The 24,644-nt window shown below is 44.3% G+C and overlaps 1 protein-coding gene across 1 annotated transcript in view; it reads right to left on the bottom strand.

The window, feature by feature from the left end:
- Gk5 (glycerol kinase 5) overlaps nucleotides 1-24,644 on the bottom strand; it is a 66,738-nt gene that overhangs the window by 15,866 nt on the left and 26,228 nt on the right. Inside the window, exons 6-11 of the mRNA XM_076576840.1 lie at nucleotides 21,065-21,140; nucleotides 15,778-15,839; nucleotides 15,522-15,595; nucleotides 15,243-15,303; nucleotides 12,743-12,869; nucleotides 10,842-10,946 (exon numbers count right to left, since the gene is read on the bottom strand). Coding sequence (XP_076432955.1) covers nucleotides 10,842-10,946; nucleotides 12,743-12,869; nucleotides 15,243-15,303; nucleotides 15,522-15,595; nucleotides 15,778-15,839; nucleotides 21,065-21,140 — 505 coding nt within the window. The remainder of the gene's footprint in view (nucleotides 1-10,841; nucleotides 10,947-12,742; nucleotides 12,870-15,242; nucleotides 15,304-15,521; nucleotides 15,596-15,777; nucleotides 15,840-21,064; nucleotides 21,141-24,644) is intronic.

Genomic DNA, 24,644 nt, shown 5'->3' with positions numbered 1-24,644 from the left:
GCTGGAGAGATGGCTCAGCAGTTAAAGAGCACTGACTGTTCTTCCAGAGGATCTGGGTTCAATTCTCAGCACTCACATGGTGGCCTCACAACCACCTGTAATGAGTTCTGGTGCCCTCTTCTGGCCTGCAAGGACATGTGCAGGCAGAACACCGCATACATAATAAATAAATAAATCTTAAAAACAAAAAAAAAAAAATTTACTTGGGACGGAGGCAGGGGAACTAAGGTCATTCCCAGCTACATAGCAAGTTCAAGATCAGCCTATGCTACATGAAACCCTTTCTCAACCCTCTCAACTCTAACCTTCAAAAAAATGAGGTGGTGAATGGTTTAGCAGGTGAGCCCACTTGCTACTAAGTCTGATGACCTGAGTTTGGTCCCCAGAGGCCACAGAGTGGAAAGAGAGAGCCAACTCTCCCACGGTGTCCTCTACCTCCAGTGTGGCGTGTTAGCATTCCTGCTCACATACAATAAATAAATAAGTGGAAAAATACATATCTAATAACTGGACATGGTGGTCCATGCCCATAATCCTAGCATTTAGGAGGTAAAGACAAGGGACCCAAAAGTCCAAGGCCAGCTTCAACTATGGAGAAAATTGAGGGATAACCTGGACTACAAAAGAATTGTATCCAAAAAAGGGGTCATTTTTAATTTTTACAATCAAGATAAGACATGCAAAATCAAAACTAGTCAGCTGCCTGGGTATTTTAATTCTAGCACTAGAGAACTAGAGAACTCACTCTCTGTGAGTTCAAGGCCAGTCTTGGCAACATGGTGAGACCCTGACTTAAAAAACAAAAACAAGGCTGGGCAGTGGTGGCACACACCTTTAATCCCAGCACTCGGGAGGCAGAGGCAGGCGGATCTCTGTGAGTTCGAGGCCAGCCTGGGCTACAGAGTGAGTTCCAGGAAAGGCACAAAGCTACACAGAGAAACCCTGTCTCGAAAAACCAGAAACAAACAAACAAAACAAAACAACAACAACCCTAGACAGGTAGCCGCATAGGCGACAAAGAAGCAGAATAAAAAGTGCTCACTTAGTCACATTCTTCGCTGCTTGCTCCACTTGCTTGAAGAATTTCTCTAAACAATCTTGAACTGTTCTCACTAGGCTTTCTGGTGAAGCTTTTCCATTAAGCAGCCTCCACACTCTGCTCTGTGTCTTCCACCGAATGCATCTAAGAATTCTGCGCGGAAGTCAAGGCAAAGCTATGTGCGGACTCTGAGAGCAGGCTGCAGGCAGGTGGGAAGACACAAAGCCACCGGACTGCCAGTCAGTTTCCTGTCTTATTTTCTCTGGTGTCTCCTGGCCTAGACCAGGACAGTCTGAAACTACCAAGAGCTTCTAGCATGGCAAGCAGGAGACAGGGGTTCTCCTGGTCACGTGGGGGAGAGCTCTCCTTTTCACTCTTAGATTTTTTTTTTCCTTTTTCTCAGGTCCAACCTCCTATGGTAACAGCGACCGCAATCTCACAGCCCAGGCACACAGTTGTCCGCAAGGGGGCGACGTAGGGGAGTCGGAGTACAGGGGAGGGCAGGACGTACCCACTCCAGGCAGCCCTGTGTCTGGACCACACACAGCAGCAATCTTAACAAAAATGCAGGATGAGGGCTAGGGAGACGGCTCGGTGGATAAGTGTGCCAGCTGTGCCCGCGTGGGACCCAAGTTCAAACACGCTGGACCCACATAAAAACTGGCCGTGGTTTCACATGCCTGTAACTCTAGCACTGAGTGGGCGGGGCTCACTGAGCAGCCACCCTAGTTAAACAGGTGAGCTCTGCCTTCAGAGAAGAGACCCTGCCTTAAAGAAATAAACCAGGGCTGGAGAGAGGGCTCAGTAGTTAAGGGCACATTGGCTGTTCTTCCAGAGGCCCCAGGTTTGATTCCCAGCACCCACATCATGGCTAACGACCATCTGTATTTTTAGTTCCAGGGCATCTATTGCCTCTTCTGGCCTCAGAGGACACCAGGCATGCACATGATGCACAGATGTACATGCAAGCAAAACATTCACACAGATTAAAAATAAATCAATCTTTTTTTTTAATTAGGAGAAATAAATTAAAGTAAGAAGGACATACTTGGAGTTCTCGCTGGCCTCAGCACACACACAAGTATGTACCATATACACACACACAATAAAAAAAATTAAAACTTTTTTTTTTTTAATACACAAGACAGGGTCTTACTCTGTAACCCTGGCTATCCTGGAACTCACTATGTAGACCAGGCTAGATTTGAACTCACAGAGATCCATCTGCCTATGCCTCCCCAGTGCTGGGATTAAAGGTGTGCACCACTATGCCCAGCAAAAAATTTAAAATATTTTTTATAGTATGGCTTTCAGTTTGTTTTTGTTTTTTTCTTTTTTTTTTTTTTTTTTCTTTTTTTTGAGACAGGGTTTCTCTGTGTTGTTTTTTGGTGCCTGTCCTGGATCTCGCTCTGTAGACCAGGCTGGCCTTGAACTCAGAGATCCTCCTGCCTCTGTCTCCTGGCTGCTGGGCTAAAGGCTGTTTACTAATGAGAGACAGATAGGGACTGGATCCTGTAGGATGGAGGTGGGAAGGAACTGGAAAGCCTTAAGGGTGAGTGTTAGGTCTCAAACCTGGGACAAACGTTCCTATTTAACATATCAAAGCGACTCTGGCCACCAGCCTCCCCCCTGTGACAAAGTCCTGACTCCTCAGCACTTTTCACTGGGCCCCCCACCCTGAACTCTCCTGCTGTAAGCTTCTCTGCCCCTACCCCACCCTGTAACTGCTCTGCCCTGTGTAACCTCAGCCATTTTGGCTGTATGGCTCCTCACTTGCGCCCCCACCTTCTCTCATGGCCCAGTTCAGCCTGGACCCTTCTAGATATTTCTGGCTGTACTCTCCCTTTTATCTACAATAAGCTTTCTCCTCAACCCATACCTAGAAGTCATGTTCCCACTTTTTTCATTCAAGGGAAAACCCTAATCAGGATATATTATGTAAGGAAGAAAAAAAAAAAAAAAACCACCAAGAAACTATTTTCAATGAAAGGGAAAAAAGTGTGTGGGGGGAAAAGGTCAGGTCAAGGGCACACAGAAGAGGCTTCCCCTTTCTTCCTTTCCTCTCTCATCCCTCTTTCCAAGTAGACAGAAGTAATTATAGAATATGTTCAGCAGAGGGAGACTAAAACACACTGCCCAGCCAGAACTCCAGGGCGCAGTCCCTGCCAAACTGTCAGGGAGATCGCTGAAAGAAAGGCATTCAAGACAATCACCTTGCAAAGATCTTTTTTAAAGGCTCGACCTCCCTCTCCACTCAGAGCTGCCCAAGTGAAGATGTGACCACAGATAATAATAAACCAGGATCACTGAGAACAAACCTCTAAGCAGAGCACTACCGAGACTGGCCACCAGGGGGCACAAAGGAGAGACAGATGTAAACCGCAGAACAAATGCATAGAGAACCGCAAGGACAATGGAAACATCCACGCACTGCCTACAAGAACAGCTTAAGGGGCTGAAGGGATGGTTCAGGCGTTGAGAGTCGTGGCTCTTGTTGATCTTGCAGAGGGCCTGGGTGTTTGGCTGGAAGCTCCAGCTCACTCCTACTTGATCTGGAAAGCCCCATTCCTCTCTCTCTCCAAACCCCACCCTCTCAGAGAATGTCCAAGAAAGAAAGGTGCCCAAAAGCCCAGTTCCACATTCTTGGCGGCTGCGGCAACTCCTCCACTGAAGTTGCCAGGAGCTCAAAACCCAGCCCAAATCGGTCTGATTTTGACCATACTTGGGCACAAACCCACCCTGTGAAGGACCCGTCATCACCCCTCACCTGCAAGGTATATAAGCTCCCTGCTTTAGTTTGGCCACGTGACTTCTCCAGTCCCAATCTTGGGCTGGAGGACTCAGCCAGGAGTTGCTTTGCTCAAATACACCTGTTCTTTTTGTTTGTTTGTTTGTTTGTTTGTTTGAGACAGGGTTTCTCTGTGTAGCTTTGCGCCTTTCCTGGAGCTCTCTCTGTAGACCAGACTGGCCTCGAACTCACAGAGATCCACCTGCCTCTGCCTCCCGAGTGATGGGATTAAAGGCGTGTGCCACCACCGACCAGCTTAAATATACCTATTCTTTTGCTTTTTCAGTTTGGCTTGATCTGGCTTACTGTATCAATGGAGAAACCTATTATCGCCCTACAGAAACCTATTACTAAATTCAGTTCCCAGTTAACATGGTGGTTAGTATCTAGTATCCATCCATAATTCCAGTTCTAAGGGATCCAACAGTCTTTTCTGACCTCCATGGGCACCAGGCAAAACATTCATGAGTAGAAAATCAACAAATAAAACATTAATTTAAAGAAGAAAAACTTAAAATACCAAAATTCTCATAGAATTTAAACAAGAGTCTCATAAATAGCATAACATCAGAAACACCTTAAAATAATTAATTTTCTCTCTTGCAAGAGAATAGACAATAAACCCAAGGCGCCACAGACATTACGGTTATCAGAGGAAAATGTCAAGTCAGCTGTTATGGCCACCATCTGAGAGGCAGACCTGAAACAAAAGACAGAGAGTGCAGAAAGAAAGAGAAGGAGCTGGAGAGATGGATTAGCGGTTAGGAGCACTGGTTGTTTTCACAGGGGACTCAGGTTTGGTTCCCAGCACCCACACGGAGCAGCTCAACTGTCTGTAACTCCAGCCCCAGGGGATCTGAATCAGGGGATTCTTCTGGGCTCTGAGGGACCAAGCAAATCTATGGTACAAACGTGCACATGAAATCAAAATAATCTTTAAAGAGCATCCTCTTCCTCAATTAAAAAAAAAAAAGATACAAAGACCAGCCAAATGAAGATTTTAGAAATGAAAAACATAATAAAACTATGAATTCACTGGATGGGCTAAAAACTGGGAGAGACGACAGAGGCCAACTGGGTCAAACTGGAGGCGGACGGCAGAAGCGATCCTGGGGAAGAGAGGAAAGAGACCGCAGAAGCAAACTGGAGAAACAGAAGCTCCAGGACTGTGGGGACATAAGAAGACAGCCAAGACTCCTCTCATTTGAGTCACGGAAGGAGGGTAAACATCAGATGAACTACCTTTTGATAAATAAAATTACTATAAGCTTCACCAGTGAAAGGAAAAAACAAAAACAAAACCCTATGCCTTCAGGGGTTCCTGGAATCATACACAAGGCCCTGGGTCGGATCCCCAGCACCCCCAAATCAAAATCTATTGCTCAGTGGGGTAAGTTCAGGAAACAGTCTCAGGCCACACTGCAAAAGCCAGAAGGAAGGAGTCTGAGGTGACACCCGGAAGACCTGATAAATGTTTGAGGAAAGAGAGACATCCCTGGTTCAAACACCACAGGGTTCAACACGTGAACTGAAACACAATATGGTACCCCTTTAAGACAGGAGGTTTCTTTATATTTAAAGATGGGGTCTGGGGCTGAAGAGATGGCTCAGAGGTTAAGAGCACAGGCTGCTCTTCCAGAGATCTGGAGTTCAATTCCCAGCAACTACATGAGATCTAGTACCCTCTTCTGGCATGCACACATACATACAGGCAGAACACTGTATACGTAATAAATAAATAAATAAATCTTAAAAATAAACAAATAAAGACAGCATCCCATGTAGCCTGAGCTGGTCTGTGACTCACCAGAGCCCAGGATGGCCTTGAACTCCTGGTCTCCTACCTTTACCTCCCTCCTAAGTGTCAGGATTATTGGTATGTACTGCCATGCTCTGCTAATGCATAAGACTGTGGGTTTAACCCAAAACCTTCCTACTAAGAAAATACTCTTTTGTCCAACTATACCCCAAGCTTCTACGATTGATACATAAATTAAAAATAATCAATAGATAACTCGGCGCTGGGTATGGTGGTGCATGTCAATCATCTCAGTACCCGAGAGGCTGAGACGGAAAGCGTGTCAAAAGTTGGGCTTCAGAGTGAGACCTGCCTCAGGAAGGAGGAAGGAAGGGGTGGGTATGGGGGGAGGTACTCTAAGCAGATAAAAGGGAACCTCAACAAAGTCCACACAGAAATGGGCTGGAGAGATGGCTCAGTGGTTAAGAGCACTGGCTGCTCTTCCAGAGGTCCTGAGTTCAATTCCCAGCAACCATATGGTGGCTCACAACCATCTGTAAAGAGATCTGCTGCCTACTTCTGCTCTGCAGGCAGAACACTGTATACATAATAAATATATCTTAAAAAACAAACAAACAAATTCCACACAGAAACATACGCTTAGACACACCATAACAGAGCTGAAAGTCAAACACTAAGGGCAAAGAAAAGCAAAACTGAGGGGCTGGCGATGTGGCTCAGTTGAGGGCATGTCCAGCAGTCGAGGCCCTGAACCCTATCCTTAGAACCACACCCCCCGAGCATGGTGGTGCCAAGTTTGGAATCCTAGGGAGATGGAGGCAGAGGAGGAGAAGTTCATGGTCATCCTCCACTACCTAGGGAGTTCCAGGACAACCTGGTTTACATGAGATCCTGTCTCAAAAGACAAACAAAAACAAACCATAGACAAGCTGTATATGAGTAACAAACATTTCAATGATGGTGGACTGAGCATTCCTCATCAGAAACTCTGAAGCCAAAAGGTAGTAGAACAATGCCCTTTTTATCATCTATGTCTATTTATGTATTTATTTTGCAGTACTGGGAAGTAAGCCAGGTCTGGCACATGCCAGGCAAGTGCTCTGCCATGGAGCTACCCCCCAGCCCAGAACACCATCTTTTAAATAATGAAAGAAAAAAGACTATTGTCCCAGAATTCTACATCCAGGAAAACTAAACTTCAGAAAAACAACAACAATAACGAAAAACAAAAGCAAAACCCCACAATCTCCAAGGAAGGAGAATTCAGAACATTCGTTACCACTGACCCCTAAGTTTTTAAAATAAGGAGGGCCAGCAAGGTGTCTCAAATAGTGGAGGTGCTTGTGTAAGTCTAACAACGGGAGCTGTGAGGTAATCACCTACCAGACCAGGAGGCAGGGAGTTGTGACAGAAGTCATCTCTTGGTACACCTACCTACACGGCTCTGCTTTGGGGACCACGTCGATGCTCCACAGTTAAACAGTAAAATAACCCAGGCACAGCAGTGCATGACTGTAATCCCAGTACTCACGAGGCTGATGCAGGAGGACTGTGAGTTCGAGGCCAGGCTGGACTATATGGTAAACGCCATGCCAATCAAAGCTACACAATGAGACTGCCTTAAAAATTACTGATAATTAAATAAATAAAAATAAACTAAATAAAAAGTTTCACATTTTTGTTTTTAGTCAGGGCCTCTGTGCTGGTTAGTGTGTCAATTGACACAAGCTAGAACCACCTGAGAAGGGAACCTCAATTTAAGAACAGCCTCTATAAGATGGGTCCGTGGGAAATTACAGACTGGTCTGTGGGGAATTACAGCCTCCATCAGATTGTTCTGTGGGGAATTACAGCCTCCATCAGACTGGTCTGTGGGGAATTACAGCCTCCATCAGACTGGTCTGTGGGGGATTTTCTTGATTAACGATTGATATGAACAGGCTCAGCCCACTGTGGGTGGCATCACCCCTGGGGAGCAAGCCAGCAAGCAGTCTTCCTCCACAGTTCCTGACTGCCCTCAATGGTTGGCTGTGATCGGGTGTGTAAGCCCAGTTAACAGCTAGTTGGTTTTGGTCGGTGTTTATCACAGCAACGGAAACCTAGCTAGGCGAGTCTGACTCTAACCCAGGCTGACCTGGAACTTACAGCGTTCTTTCTTCGCACCTTCTCAAGTGCTGAGATTCTAGGCAAACAAAAAATAAAAACAAAGAAACGTCCCTCCTCTAATGAGGCAGATTTATCTCTCTCAGGAAGGAGCCAGAGAGCAGGAGCCATTTACTCCAAGTAAACAGTTCAGAATGTGTACTTACAAAGAAGTCTTTCGAGGATTGCGTGGGGCAGGCAGACGTGACTAGGACTAGCAATTACAAGTGATCCTGCTAAGAAATATGTCCCCTGACAGCTGAGGGCAGTGGAGCTGAGAACTGCCCACTGTAGGAGAGAAACAGGGCCTTTGGGCATGCTTTTCCTCTGCCTCTCCTTCCACAGTGCTCCTGAGTGCTTGGACCTCGACCAGAGGCCTCCTCCACCTGACCAGGGTCCTCACCTTTCTTCTGCATCCAGCCTAACCACTTCTGGTTTGTTTTGTTTTGGTCAAGACGGTTTCTCTGTGTAACAGCTCTGGCTGTTCTGGAGCTCAGTCTGGAGACCAGGCTGGCCTCCAGAGGGCTGGGATTAAAGGCATTCGCCACCACTGCCCCAGCCAGCCTAACCACTTTTAAAGAAGCCTTCTGACCCTCCCAGTAGAAAACAACCCGCACGTACTCTGCCGCTCCACTTATAAGTTAACACTGATATACATATCAGTAAATACATATATGTAAGTGTGTGTTCTAAATTTAATTTTTTTTTTTTTGCAATGAATTAAACTCAGGGCCTTAAACATGCTTGGGGTACCCAGCCCATCGATTTACTCATTTATCATTTTCATAGACAGGGTCTCACTAGGCAGCTCCTGGTTGTCTGGCCAGGTACTCATTATATAGCACAGGGTAGTCTCAAATTTGAAATAATCCTCCAGGGAGCTGATGTCATGGTTGGCCCCATCACATCTCATGGACTTACTTTCTTATGACAACCTAGGCTATCCCTGAAGAACTTCTAGGCTCAAGCAATCCTCCTGTCTCAGTAGCTATGCCTAAAGATACACACCACTGCACCAACATTAGCATTTTTTAAATTTAGACTTAATGTATGTCTTTCTTGGAGACTGGACCTGCCATCAGGGCAGGAGGTCCAGTCACCCTTACCGTGCAACATACAGTTCCGGGCTCTTCCCAACCACTCACCTACTTACGAACTAAAAAAAAAATGATATATATAATTTTATATATTACATATATAATTTCTGATAATCTAGAGGTCTTTTAAACTTCAACATACTTTTTAACTTTACAGCTAGTGTTCTTAGCCACTGAACTATCTCTCAGCGCCCTAAACTTTCTTTTTAAAGTGGCTTTTGTTTTGTTTTGTTTTGTTTTGTTTTTTTCAAGACAGGGCTTCTCTGTGTAGCTTTGCGCCTTTCCTGGAACTTACTTGGTAGCCCAGGCTGGCCTCGAACTCACACAGATCCACCTGGCTCTGCCTCCCCGAGTGCTGGGATTAAAGGCGTGCGCCACCACCGCCTGGCTTAAAGTGGCTTTTGTGGACATGACCACTCCATGTTATGGTTAAGGGAAAGATTTTAAGTGTGGCTATGAGGGGAACAGCCAGAGGCATCTGAAAGAGTCCAGAGCAGAGAGAAGGAAGCAGACATGACCAAGAGACTGGAGATAGCCAGGAGAGAAGCAGGAACAGAGCAGAGAGAGAGAGAGAGAGAGAGAGAGAGAGAGAGAGAGAGAGAGAGAGAGAGAGAGAGAGAGAGAGAGAGAGAGGAACATAGAAAGAGGCAGGACAGCCCAGGGGTGATGGCGCATGCCTTAGTCCAGCACTCAGGAGGCAGAGTTTTTTGTTTTGAGACAAGGTCTCACTATAGCCCTAGCTGGCCCGGAGCTTGCTATATAAACCAGCCTGAACTCAAACTTGGTGTCCATGCTCCAGCCTCTGCCTGTTTAGTGCTGGCCTTAGACGTGTTTACCACCAGCTGGCTGGCTCCTTGTCGTTTACTAATCTCCCTGACATCTGCTACTGTTGGTTCTCTTGTTTTTTGAGACAGGGTCTCACTCTGTAGCCCAGGCTGGCCTCAGACTCAGAGATCCACCTGCCTCTGCCTCCTCAGCAATGGGATTAAAGGCCTGTGCCACTATGCCTGGCTGTTACTAACGGTTCTTATCCTTTTGTCCTTTTATTTTGCTCACAGCATAGCTCTTCCTATACATTCTGGTGTTCTAGATACTTACATCCTTCTCTCCTTCCTTCCTTCCTTCCTTCCTTCCTTCCTTCCTTCCTTCCTTCCTTCCTTCCTTCCTTCCTTCCTTCCTTCCTTCCTTCTCTCCTTGCTTCCTTTCTTCCAAGACTAGATCTTACTATATAGCTCATGCTGGTCTTGAACATGCTATGTAATGAAAGGGACCTTAAACTCTGCCTCCCAGATGCTAGGACTAAAAGTGTGTATGAGCTGGGTGTGGTGGCGCACACCTTAATCCCAGCACTCAGAAGGCAGAGGCAGGTGGATCTCTGTGAGTTAGAGGACAACATGGTCTAGAGTGAGTTCCAGGACAGCCAGGGCAACATAGAGAAACTCTATCTTGAAAAACCAAAATAAATAAATAAAATAAACAAAAAGTATGTATGACTATTGTTGTGTGATATTTTGATCATATTCTGACAATAAAGGTTGCTTGAAGTCAGGGCGGAGCTAGCCATTAGATGACCAAAATTAACCATAGAGGTTTTGGTGGACCGAGGACAGACAGGAGACAGGAAGTAGTAGGGCAGGGCTGAGAGAGGATCTCGGCCCTTTTTGGATGGAGGAAGGCAAGAGACAGGAAGTCACTGGTAGCTGCTCTGATGCTTCTCTATCGTTCAGGTACTTACCCCGATATCTGGTTCCTGACTTTCTATTGATAAAGAATAGTTAGACAAACTCTTCAGACTATAGCTTATTCTTTTTCCTTTCAATTCCTAGCCTTAATACCTAGCCTTTACCAACCCAATATTTGAAAAAATATATTTGAATACTAGTCTATATTTTCTCCTAGTACATGATACTTTATTTTGGTGTCTCATTGGAATAGTCCATTCTTCATCTATGGATCTAGAACCTGGGCAAACTTAAACCCAAGTCCAGCCTGTGGGTTTTGTTTGCAGTGACTTACCTAATTTCTGAGCCCATATAATGGCGGTGCCTGTGTCTCCTGCATTGCCTTCAGCTAAACACACCACTTCCTGCCCAATCTTCCATCCAATTAGTGGATAAAAGCCTTAGAAAGCAAACAAGCAAACCAACAGTCAGTCACACAGCAAACACACAATGAACTGCGACACCAACCACCACACAAGAGTCTGATGACACAAACCACCACCAAGTGCTTACGCACTAAGCCCGCCTGAGTTCAAATCCCAGCCCTCACTAGGTATGATCTTAGCGTTTCGGGACCTTCAGCCTTGGTTGTTCCAAGTGAAATGAGGCCTACCCCAGAGAGCTGCTGTCCGCCTAAACAGAGGTGCCCCATAAGGAACAAGCTCAGAGCCTGGCGTACAGTATGTGCAAGAACTGTGCAGGGCACGTTCTGCTTTTGTTCTCCTTTGTTTTGCTGTTGCTAGTCTTGGTTTGGGAGCTGGGAATTGAAGTGAGGGTCTGGTGCATGCTAGGTAAATCCTCCACCACTGAACTATATCCCCGGCCCCTGGCTACTAGCTTTTAATACCTACCGGTACATCCATGTCTCTAGACACATGGCAATGGGTATCTGAACTGCAAAATAAAGGTTACTAGAGAGGACTGTGCCAGAGCATTAACTACGCTATTTTGTTTATTTGTAGTCTTCCAGCAAAGTCCTAAGTCAGGACAGTGAAATACAGTGACCACCTTCTTCTAGCTTTGACCCCTGCCAGCCTGGGAAAAAGGCCCAGGCTGCAGAGGGAAGGCTGGGAAATGATTTCTAAATGCATCTTTGACAACGCTGAGGATGCAGCTTAGCTGGAAGAGTGCTTGCCTAGCACACACAAGGCCCTGTGTTCCATGCGAAGCACCATCTAAACCAGGCATGGTGGCAGAGCGATAATCCTAGTGGCGGTGTGTGTGTGGGGGGGGGGGCATGGAGGCAAGGGGATCGGTGGTTCCAGGTCATCTTTGTCTACATAGCAAGTTCAAGGCCAGTGTGGGCTACATAATAAGACTTGGTCTCCAAAAACTAAAAAGGCCCTAAACACATATTCATCACTGGTTGGCAATTACCACCCCGCAAGTCTCTAACCCATAGAAAAAAGGAAACAGGTTTGTATCCCAAGGCATACGATACTTGCTAGCGTGTGTAAAGGCCTGTGTTTGATTCCCCATTAGCAACATCAAAATCAATTAATCAATGAATAAGTCAATCAGAAAAAGAGAGATTTAGACTTTGATAGTAAAATTTAAACAAATATAGTATGTAATACAAATAAATATTTGGAAAGATGACCAAAATAGCATAATCCATCTAATATTTTTTCTATGAACAACTTTGGGGTTTTTGGTTTTTTGAGACATTTTTCTATAAAGCTCTGGCTATCCTGGAACTCACTCTGTAGACCAGGCAAGCCTTGAACTTGGGAGATCCACTTGCCTCTGCTTCCCAAGTGCTGGGATTAAAGGTGTGCACCACTACCACCACCACCACCATCACCACCACCACCACCACCACCACCACCACCACCACCACCCGGCAACATCTTTATTTTTAATGCTTCTAATTTAATTCTTTTAATTATTTTAAAGGCAATATAAATTAATTATCAATAATAATAATAATAATAATAATATCAAAGAATATCCTTAACATAAAATGGGAAATTAGAGCCAGGCAGTGGTGGTGCACACCAATCTATACAGAGTGAGATCCAGGACAGGCACCAAAACTACACAGAGAAACCCTGCCTGAGGGGAAAAACAAAGTGTGTGTGTGTGTGTGTGTGAGAGAGAGAGAGAGAGAGAGAGAGAGAGAGATATCGGATATACATCACAAAGAAACACAAACATAATTTTATCTTAGGAACAAGATATATCCTGATTACTTACCTCCATTACTATGTTGAGGGCTGTTTCCTGTATTAATATCCAAAAATGTCCCGGTTCCCATGGTTAATTTCACATCTCCTGTCTGGAAGCAGCACTCTCCAAACATGGCCGACTGCTGGTCACCAACCTGCCAAGGTGTTCAACTGTGAGATGCACACTCTACCAGCACTTACTTAGTATTGTTCATTTCCCATTTATAGGAGTCTCACGATTACACATTTCACTTGTTTTTTTTTTTTGTTTGTTTGTTTTTTAGCCATTTCCTTAATTTAAAAATAAACCCCAAAGACAATGGTTGCACAGCTCAGGGTCTCTCTGGACAGCACTTCGGGCAACTGACTAGTCTAAGGGGTGCTGGTGCCAATCTAGTTCATGAGTAATTCCAGGAACGTCAGCATAAAAACTGTACCAAAAAAACGATACCTTTCATTCTCACCTTAGAGGTTTCACTCATTTGTCAAGATCTCATGAATTTCTCTTTTACTAAGAGTGACAGAGGTTATAATAAAGTCAGAAGTCTTAAACCACATGTATTTCCTTTTTTTTTTTTTTTTCAAGACAGGGTTCTCTGTGTAGCCTTTGCTGTCCTGGAACTCCCGCTGTAGCCCAGGCTGGCCTCTGACAACTCAGAGATCCACCTGCCTCCGCCTCCCCAAGTGCTGGGATTAAAGGCGTGCGCCACCACTGCCCGGCCTAAACTTGTATTTCCTATTTTAAAAGATTTTAATTTTGTTACGATGCCAGGCGATGGTGGCGCACGCCTTTAATCCCGGCACTTGGGAGGCAGAGGCAGGTGATCTTTGTGAGTTTGAGGCCAGCCTGGTCTACAGAGCAAGATCCAGGAAAGGCGTAAAGCTACACAGAGAAACTCTGTCTTGAAAAACCAAAAAAAAAAAAAGAATGATTGTTAAAAAAAAAAAATTGTTATGATGGCTACATGTAAATACCCATAAAGCTGCTCATTTAACTTCCTACAGCACTGGACATCGATCCAGAAGCCTCACATGTGCTGACGAGTTCTCTACACTAAGTCACACTCAGAACTTTTTTCTTTTTAGGGACAGGCTGCCATGTTTACCAGGGCAGCCTAGACTTCCCCTGGTGCCTCAGCCTCCTGAGTAGCTGGGACTATTAAGCACCAACCACTGCAGAGCGCTTGCCTTGTCTGCACATGGTCATGGTGACTAACACCACATTAAACCAAGAAATAAAATAAAAAATAAAAATAGGGCTGGCAGGATGGCTCAGCAGATAAACGCGTCTGCCACTAAACCCGACACTGAGTTTGATTCTTCTGAGGCCAAGCATAGCTGAACACACAACCCCAACACTGCAGAGTCTGACGGGAGGATATTAAGTTAGAGGCAGGCCTGAACTGATAACAAGATCCTGTCCCCACCACAAAAAAATTAAAAAAAAATGAAAGCACCGGGGTAGGGGAACACATGGGTGCGACTGAGTGGCTTGCAGAGAATTCAAGGCTAGCCCAAGCTACAGAATAAGACCCTAGCATTAGCAAGTCCACACATTAGTATAAAAACAAAATCAATAGCTGGGCAGTGGTGGCACACGCCTTTAATCCCAGCACTCGGGAGGCAGAGACAGACCGATCTCTGTGAGTTCGAGGCCAGCCTGGTCTACAGAGCGAGATCCAGGAAAGGCGCAAAGCTACACAGAGAAACCCCGTCTTGGAAAAACAAAACAAAACAAAACAAAAAAAAAATTAAAAAAAAAAAAAGAATCTGAGCCATATCTTAATTTAACACTAAACCTATCCTCAGCAATTATTTTATTTTTATTTTTATTTTTATGCTGATATCTACCCGGGCAGTTGTATGCTAAGGGTTTTGTAATCAAATACTTTCATATTTTGGAAGTTGTATTTTGTAATCCAAATACAACTTCCTCCTCTAATATCAATTCCTTATTACTGGTTTGGGCTGTTGTGATGAAATGTAATCTAAGCAAGTAGCCCCTCACTGCTTTTAAAACTGCAGAATCAACAGAAGTAAAATATTACTCAGAACATAGTATCTTTAGAAAATGTAATAGTTGGGAATGGTTACAGAGTACTTCCACCATAGAAGACTGGCCAGTGTCCTCCACCCAGAATACAGGGGATGTTTCCCATTATATGCATGACCCTTTCAACTTGAAAGAAAGAAAAGAACTACTAGGCATACTGTCTGTTTCTTCTTCAGTGCTGACATTGAACCCCAGCCTCACCCAGAGTGGCAAAAGTTCTAACGCTAACATTGAGAACAGTAGGATCTCACTATACAGCCCTGGCTGCCCCAGAACTTGCTATGTAGACCGGGCTGGCTTTGAACTCACAAAGATCTATCTTCTTGTGCCCCTGAGTACTGGGATTAAAGTCATGAGCCGCCACACCTGGCCCAGGCATTAGTTTTAGTCTACGAAGACCTCTGTTTCTCTTAAAGCCAGTTCCCAACTATTCAAACATATTCATTTAGTTTTTACCCCCATGTCGTCTACTTACCAAGGCAACAACTGGTATAGGCACACCAAATATCTCTTCATCCACTGATCCAAAATTATAGCTTCAAATAAGATGGATGGAAGAGTTAATTGTGGCTCTGGACATATTCATTCTAAAATCCAGCAAACTGCTTTTCACACAGGCCACAGGGTTAGAGAACCCCATGCAGAAGCAGCAAATGGGTGAACAAAACACAAAGCAAAGCAAAGCATCCCTTCCCCAGCTAAGCAGAGAGATTTCAAAGGCAGTTCTATAGGTCTGTCTGGTGCTCACATTTACCTTGTGTCCTTCACAGGAGGCAGGATCGAGAGCGGTATGGAAACTATGGAGGCCATGAGCTTGCTCCAACACATCTGGGCATAAAAATATGGCGTCAGGATATGCAAGCTGGAATGTCTCACACCTCTACCCACATCGAAAAAACATCACATTGTACACAATAAACAGGACTGTCGACTATAATCAGTTAAAAAAAGAATCTAGCCTAAATTACAGAAAAAACTGCTGATTCAAAAAAGAAGATAAAAGTCTTTACCCCAAATGGATCAAAAAATCCAGTTGTACTGGCATTTGAATAATCCGTGGCATACGAAGAACCTAAATTTACATTAGAAATAACACATTTATTATCAGGTAATATAAATCATCTAACCTTGGTGTACAATCTAGACTTTTGTCTACCTTCAAATTCATCCTAAAATGAATCTTTGCTACATTCAAGTTTCCAGGAAAATTCCCACTAAATCTTTATGAACCTTTATAGTTTTTTACTTTAAGACTCTATTTAAAATTCTCCAAATTACAATTAATGTATGTGTGTGTATCAGTCACAGCACACAGTGAAGACAAGAGGGTGATTTCAAGTGTCTGCTCGCTCTCTCCACCATGGGTCCCCAGGATCAGATTTGGTCCTCAGGCTTGGCAGCAGGTGTCTCACCAGCCACCGTCCCCTTCCCAATGCACACCACTGTCTTCATATGGAGGCCAGAGGACGACTTTATGGAGTCGGTTATCGCTACCATGTGGGCTCTAGGGACTGTCTCAGAGCATCAGGCTTGGTGTGTGCCACCATTACCAGCTAAGCCGTCTCACCAGTCCTGAATGTTACAAAAGCAATTTTATAGATAAAACCTTAGGATCCTGAGGTTTTTGTTTGTTTGTTTGTTTGTTTTGTTTTGTTTTGTTTTCTTTCACTTTTTTGTTTTGGTTTCTCTGTGTAGTTTTGGAGCCTGTCCTGGAACTTGCTCTGTAGCCCAGGCTGGCCTCGAACTCACAGAGATCCACCTGCCTCTGCCTCCCAAGTGCTGGGATTAAAGGCGTGTGCCACCACCGCCCGGCTAGGACCTTCAGTTTTAAGGGAAAAGGTGTAGAGATGTTAAGTTAACTGCCCCAACTCCCTACTCCCCCGGCAAAGTATATCCAAGTACAGTGTTATCACTGTTTTGTTTATTTTTCAAAATTTAAAGTTATATTTACTTTTTCCATGTGTAATAGTGTTTCGCCTGCATGTATGTCCATGCACCACATGCATGCCTGGTGCCCTTGGGAGTCAGAAGAGGGCATTGGGTTCCCTGGAACTGGAGTTCAGAATGGTTGTAAGACAACATGTGGATCTTTGGTAATTAATAGCTGAGCCACCTCTTCAGCCCCTTAAGTTATTTTTTTTAAGTTAGTGTAGCATGAATCTTAGAAGTTCTTATTAATAAAAATAAACCTGGAGCTGGGTATTGGGGTGAATGCTGGGAGATCAGAGAAGCAGAACAAGCTGTGCTGCTCAAAAGCCTAAAAGCTTAACCAGCTCTAGTTCCTCATTCTCATGCCATAAATACCTTTCTGTTTCCTGCCATCACTTCCTGGGATTAAAGGCTCTTGTTACTAGCCTGGCTGTTTCCAGTGTGGTCTTGAACTCACAGAGATCCGGATGGATCTCTGCCTCCCAAGTGATAGGATTAAAGGTGTGTGTGCCACCATTTTCTGGCCTCTGTATCTAGTGGCTGTTCTGTTCTATGACCCAGATAAGTTTATTAGGGTGCACAATATTTTGGGGAACACAATACCACCACAAGTTAGCACACAAATCCATGTGTTTCATTATGGCATTTTCATGTTATTGTGCTTTATGCTAATGCTATTATACTTTATGCTAATGTTATTGTGCTTTATGTTAATGTTATTGTACTTTATGCTAATTTGTCTTGCCTCCTATGTGCCACACCCATTCTAACTTCTTCCTTCCCCTAGACAGACAGTCCTTTGGAGTGGATGTCACATGTATTCCACCACCCTCTGTTCCCATCCCTGAAAAAATCTCTTCCTTCTCTCCCATGATCCTCTGGTTTAATGACCCAGATCCCCCCCCCCCCCCCACACACACACGTACTTAAATATAGACTCCACATAGGAGAGATAACATGGTATCTTTTCTTCTAAGTCTGGCTTATCTCACTTAACACGATTTCCAGTTCCATTCATTTTCCTGCAAATGTCATGACTCCTTTTTTTTTTTTTTACAGCCGAATAAAACGCATTTTATGTTTGTACCACATTTTTCTTGTATTGATTATGTGTTGGTGCACTTCTAGGTTGGTTTCCTTTTTTGGCTATATAAATAGAACAATAAACATAGATGTGCAGGCGTCTCTGTGGTATGCTTAGAGTCCTCCAGTTATATACCTGAGTGGTATGGCCAGGGCACATGGTAATTGTCTTTTTACTTATTGAGAAGCCTTCTTGCTGGTTTCCACCGAGGCTGCGCAAGCTCATATTCCCAGGAGCAGCAGTGAAGAAGGGCTCCTCTTCCCACATCCTCACCAGCATGTGCTGCCACTTATCTTCTTGTGGTTTTGTTTTTGTTTTATTTTGAGACAGGGTCTCTCTCTATTGCCTTGGATGTTCTGGAACTTGCTATGTAGACAGGGCTGGCCTTGAACTCACACAGAGTCACTTGCCTCTGCCTCCCAAATGCAGGGATTAAAGGCTTGAGCCACCATACCTGGCTTTATTTATCTTCTTGATGACAGCCATTCTGATCTGGGCAAGATGGAATTCAAAGCAGTTTCAGCGTGCATTTCCCTCATGACTAAAATACTGGACACTTTTTAAAATAACTATTGGGCATTTCTATTTCTTCCTTAAGATGACTGAGGGGTTTGTGTTTAATTTTTACATTCTTTAAATATTCAGATATTAATCACTGGTCTGATGTGTAGGCGGCAAAGATTTCCCCCCCATGCTTTAGGGTGTTTATTTAAATGACTGTTTCCTTCACTGTGCAGAAATTTTTCATTTCGAGCAATCCTATTCACCAATTATTGGGATTATTCCTATGCTAATAGAGTCCTTTCCAGAAAGTCCTTGCCAAGAACATGTCCTGATGCATTTTGCCTTAAGATCCTTATTCTTTTTAAGGTTTATTTTCTTTTTTATCTGTGTATATGCCTACACGTATGAAGGTGTCCACAAAGGCCAGAAAAGGGCGTGGGATCCCAGGAGCCAGTGTTACAGACAATTGTTAGCCACCTGAAATATAGAGAACCAAACTCGAGTCTTCTGGAAGAGCAATAGCAAATATTCTTAACCACTGAGCCATCTCTCCAGCCCAAAATAATCTGTTTTTTTTTTTTTTTTTGAGACAGGATCTCTCTATGTAGTCCTGGCTGTCCTGGAGCTTGCTCTGTAGACCAAGCTGGCCTCTAATTCAAGGAAATCAGCCTGCCCCTACCTCCTGAGTGATGGAATTAAATGGGATGGGTGGCATGCCACCACCACACCCAGCTGTCTTGTGTTCTTTTTATTTTTGTTTTGAGACAGAGTCTGACGTTGTAGCTCTAGCTGGGCTAGAACTTGCTATGTAGACCGGGCTGGTCTTTAAACTCAAAGATCCACCTGCCTCTGATTCACAAGTGCAGGGACTACAGGAATGCATCACCATCTCCAGCTAGGATGGTTTTGTTCTAGTTCTGTGATGAAGAATGTCACTGAGTGCTGAGGACACAACTCAATAAATGTGTCTGCCACCCTGCCTCTGGCCCCACACGGTGGACAGAGAACACTGACTCCAGCAGCTTGTCCACTGGCTCCCGTGGTGCATCAGTACAATGTTCCTAGTTATTTCTCTGCTTGGCCACACACTTGTTCTCTTCTTTCTGCCCCATCAGTATGAAGGCCTGGCTGGTTTACTGTTCTCTCCTGTTGATGCCTTCCTCTCATAAAATGTACTCTTTCCTGTATTCTTATGACTGAGTCTTTCTTCCTCTTTGGTGTACGGTATTCCTTGATACATCTTCTGTATCACCGGCTTGAAAGTCAAGGACAGCCTGAGCCTGGCTGTCCTTGAAATAAATGTCCTTGTTTCTCCATCATCTGTAAAAGGTAGCTTTGCCGGGCATAGCACTCTTGGCTGGCTGTTTGTACTTTCGGGGCTTGAAAGCATCATCATTCCATGCTGGACTCCACAGGGCAATGTGATGGCATTCTGATGTGTCTGCTTTTGTGAGTGAGTTGGCTTTTCTCCTGACAGCTTTCGGTGTTCTTCACTCTGTGTTTTGGCATTTTGACTATACCATGAAAAGGTTCTTCTTTGGACTACCTATGTGGGGTTCTCGGCACCCCTTCTACTGGACATTCATTTCTTCTCTTGATTTAGGAAATTCTCTGCTATAATTTCTTCAAATAGATGCTGCTTTTTAGTGTTTGTCTCTTTATCCCGTGAAAGTTTTGCTTGGGACTTCCGATCACACCCCAGATTTTCTGGACGTTGTGGTCATATTTGTTCGTTTTTTTTTTTTTTTTTTTTCCCCTTCTTGGGGTCTGGCTGTGGTACTCTGTGAACTCTGCCCTCTTTTCCTTTTATTCTTTCTTCCAGTTGGTCAGATACATTGGTGAAACCTTCCACTGTATTTATTTGATTCACTGAGTTTTTCATTTCCAACATTTCTATTTGTTGTTTTTCAGAATATCAATTTTCCTACTAGACTCTGCCTTCATGTGGTCATCCAGATGGCTGATGTTTTCTTTTAAAATGCTGACCTGGGATTCAATTAATCTGCTTGCTTGTATCCTCTTTCCTGCCATCCATTGATTTTTTTTTAATCAATAAACTTGAACTCTTCACCTCACATTTTACCTCCTTCACTACCTTTGATGAAGTTTAGTCATTGAGAAGTTATGGTCTTCTGAAGGAGTCATGTTGCTTTATCATGATGCTTTGGTTCTCTGTTGCAATTTGGCTAGCCCCTCCCATTTTATCTGGGGATTTTCTTAATCAGCCAGCTCTTGAAGGCTCCGTCCCCAGTATGAGTCAGTGAAAGGAACACACAGTGCTTGTGGATGTGCCTAACCTTCCCCTACTTCTCAGGGAGCTTCGGGGCCCAAGCTGTGCTCAGCCTCTGCACTGTCCATCTCTGTCTCTACCCTTGTGGGCTTCCTTCTATTTCCGCTGTAGGTTTCTGAAGCTCTTTCTCTCTTTGGAATCAAGTCTATTTCTTCTTATTCTGACTCTTTCACTATCACGCATGGGGGTGCTGCTTCTAGCCTGCAATCTTACCTGGGAGTCTTATTTTAGCACTCTGAAATCAACACTGTTCCCCAAGTCTTAGACTTTGAAGTTTCATCAGCATCTTTAAGCCGTCTTCCTCTTCCAAAAGAAACGGAAATACAGCTAGCTTTATTGCAACATGTAGTTACTGGTGTGCCAAAACAGCAGGGCGTTTGGGATATGGAAAGAAAAAAGCGTGGTAGAAGTAATTTCTACTCTCTTTTAGGCAACTCTGGTCCCTCGGTCTCATTTTGATCAATTGCAACAGGTCGGTGAGGTTCTTTACCTTTTGTGAGCTTGTGTAACAGCCAAGTGTCAATAGTCCCAAAGCAGCAGTTGTCTTCCTCAACTGCCTTCTGCACCTGGGAGGCAGAAGAAGGTTTAGTCAACTCAAACTGACCTCAGTATCAAGCACATGAAAAAATACAGACCAATGGATACATTGTAACCTCAATTATGAAAAACACACCTAGAAAGATGATTTCTAGAATATATTCCAAAAGATTTTAATCATCAGTGAATAGGATTTAGAAGGGAGTACCTCCTATCATCTATGTGGTCCACTAACAAATTTTAGTTCTACATCAACACATATTTCTTAAAAAAAAAAAAAAAAAGAGAGAGCATGCATATTTTTAATTTAAATACACAAATATACTAGTATGACCTAAAGAAGTAATATTACATTATGGCTCAAGGGCTAAATCCATCCTATTGCCTATTTTTTAAAAAATGTTTATCCACCCCTGCACAACTGGTCAAACTACAGAGAAAACAGCCGACTGTGGTGTGCACAACCTATTTGATACAACACAACCCTACATGTAAGTCTCAGGGAACATTGCGGAAGAGGGGTTGGGAAGACTCAGAGGACCAGGACCGAAATATCTACTGCGAGAACGTGTCTTCTCTACAGGACAGGGCAACTGCGCCAGGAAACCACGACAATACGGTCACCTAAGGAAGATCAGCATGACAATGGCACTGTATGCCTACGAGGATGGGGGAAATCTCACAGTCCCCATGCCTAGATGAAGAGCTACACACGCTGGCTGTCGAGAAAGGAAGAATCAGTATTCTCTGGGCACCAGTCCCCTGAAAGGTTATCTAATCCCAAGTGGTGAGCCCTAAATACATGCACATACATATGTACTTATATGTATGTGCATATGTAATGTCTATTACAATAATAATTAGAGAAGAGGGCATGAATTTGAGACGAGTGAAAAAGACATGGGAAGAGTCAGAGCGAAGAGAGGCAGGGGTAGAAATGATGTAAACAATGATGTCTGAAATTGTCAAATAACAACAACAAAAACAACACTTTTAAACTTAAAAACGAGGAGGGAAGAAGGGGAGAGAAACAGCTCAGTGGCTAAGAGAACTTCCTGAGACAGACACACATCAGGCACTCCTGAGGCGCTCATTCACAACCACCTGGAACCCCAGCCCTAGGGGATGCAATGTGCTTTTCTGGCCTCCAGAAGTACCCACATGGGGCACAAGCGCGCGCACACACACACACACACACACACACACACACATACACACACACACACACACACACACACATACACACATACACACACACACACACACACACACACACACACACACACACACACACACACACGCCCCTAGGGGCAGTGGAAAAGTTCTTAACACAAAAGGCTTCCATACATCAAATCAAAAGGAGCTCGGGGCACTGAATGGCTTCTCAGGAAAGCATTAGAAAGAAGACTAACCTGTCGGTCTGTGTCATCATTTCCTAAGATAGTTTTTTTTAAGGTCACTCACCTTCTTCCCCTTTCCTGATGACTGCAGCCTAGAGGGATGTGTAAGTGCCAGGGAATGGGAGGAACTTTATAGATTTGTGGTGATATTGTGTTCCCCAAAATATTGTGCACCCTAATAAATTTATCTGGGGTCAGAGAACAGAACAGCCACTAGATACAGAGGCCAGAAAATGGTGGCACACACGCCTTTAATCCTAGCATTCCAGAGGCAGAGATCCGCCTGGATCTCTGTGAGTTCAAGGTCAACACTGGAAACAGCCAGGCATGGTGACACATGCCTTTAATCCCAGAAAGCCAGCCTTTAATCCCAGGAAGTGATGGCAGAAAGCAGAAAGGTATATAAGGCGTGAAAACCAGGAACTAGGCAGGTTAAGCTTTTAGGCTTTTGAGTAGCACAGTTCAACAGACAGCCATCCAGTCTGAGGAAACAGGATCAGCTGAGGAATTGGCAAGATGGGGTGGCTATGGCTTATTCTGCTTCTCTGATCTTCCAGCATTCACCCCAAAAACTGGCCTTGGGTTTGTTTTATTAATAAGACTCCTTAAGATTCATGCTACACAGATCCCCTGCAGATGAATGCTGGATCATTGCCAGACCGTAGGTAGGTGGGAAGCCCACACCTGGGTATTATTTCTTTGATCAAAATGTTAATTACCATTTGTTTTGTTTCTGTGGGGCTAAGGATAGACCATGTAGCCTCAGACAGGCTAATCAAGTGTTCTGGCACTAAATTACACTCCTCCCCCGCCCACACACCTTTGCTCTGTCTGGGGCTGGTGATTGAACCCAGTCCTTGGCTGTACTAAGCAAATATTTAATCGTCTAAGTTACATCTCCAGCTCTAAGCCATTTTTAAAGATCTATTTTTATTTTACATGGACGAGTGCTTGCTTGCCTGAACGGAAATATGTGCCTGGAATCTATCCATAGAGGCCAGAAAATAGTGTTGGATTCCCAGGAACTGGAATTACAGCGCTTGAGGCCGAGGCAGGTGAATCTCTGTGATTTCTAGGCCAGCCTGGTCTTTATAGAGAGTTCCAGGACAGCCAGAATTAGAGAGGCCCTGTCTTAAAAAAACCAAAACACCAAAGCAGGAGAGAAAGTGTGCTAAGTCCTGGCAAAGCTTCCTGCCTTCTTTGTCCTGGGTTCCTGATGAAGGCTGCCAAGGGACCAGACTTCTCCAGCTGCTGCCACGCAGCTCCCCTGCTCTGATGGACTGGAACCTGGAACCACAAGCTGGAATAAACGCTTTCTGCCGTAAGTTGTATTTGTCAGGGTATTTCACCACAGTAACTGGACATAAACTCAGACAGTTGCCTTGGCAACTTCAGACAGTCTCTATGAATGAAAAACTCAATATTGTTGGTTTAAAATTAGTGAGGAATCTAGTGTCATGACATTGAAAAGAACATATATTTTATGACAAAAATTATATAAAATTCAAATTTTAGAATCTCTAAGTAAAGTCTGACTCGAATCCAGCTGTGTTTGTTCAAGCTGCAACAGCTGAGCAGCTGTGACAAAGGTCCTCAGAACCTAAAACAGTATTCTCTAGCCATTCAGCACCACCAGCAGGCCAAAAGCATGCCACAGGAAAAAAAGGTATCAGAATGCCTTTAAACCAGATAATATAAAAGTTGAAATTCTGGATATTATTAGCAGACTACAAAATAATTTCCTAAAACATGGTTTACCTCAGCTCATCTGTGCTCATCTGCCCAAGCCGCCCCTACACCTTACCTCTAACTCATTCCTCAGCACCCTACAGGGACCCCCATGTGGCCACTGTCTCGGCCACTGCTTCTCTACTGGACTGCCACATGCCCATGGGCATTCGTACTTATGTGTAGATACATGTCTGTACATATGCAGTCCGCCATCTACACATGTGTATATGAGGGGAGGCCAGAGGTTGGCATCGATTATCTTTCTCCACTTTTTTTGAGACACAACACTAACTGAACCTGGAGCTCACCGATTCGGCTAGACCGGCTGGTCAGAGAGCGCTGCCTGTCTCCACTGCCTACCCCAGTGCTGGGACAGCAGATGCATGCCACAGTGCCGAGCTT

This window comes from Peromyscus maniculatus, chromosome 7 (genome assembly GCF_049852395.1).
Source record: "Peromyscus maniculatus bairdii isolate BWxNUB_F1_BW_parent chromosome 7, HU_Pman_BW_mat_3.1, whole genome shotgun sequence".
In the NCBI taxonomy this organism is placed as follows: Eukaryota; Metazoa; Chordata; class Mammalia; order Rodentia; family Cricetidae; genus Peromyscus; species Peromyscus maniculatus.
Note: the sequence above shows the minus strand (reverse complement) of the source record. Positions and strands in the feature narration are given on the sequence as shown.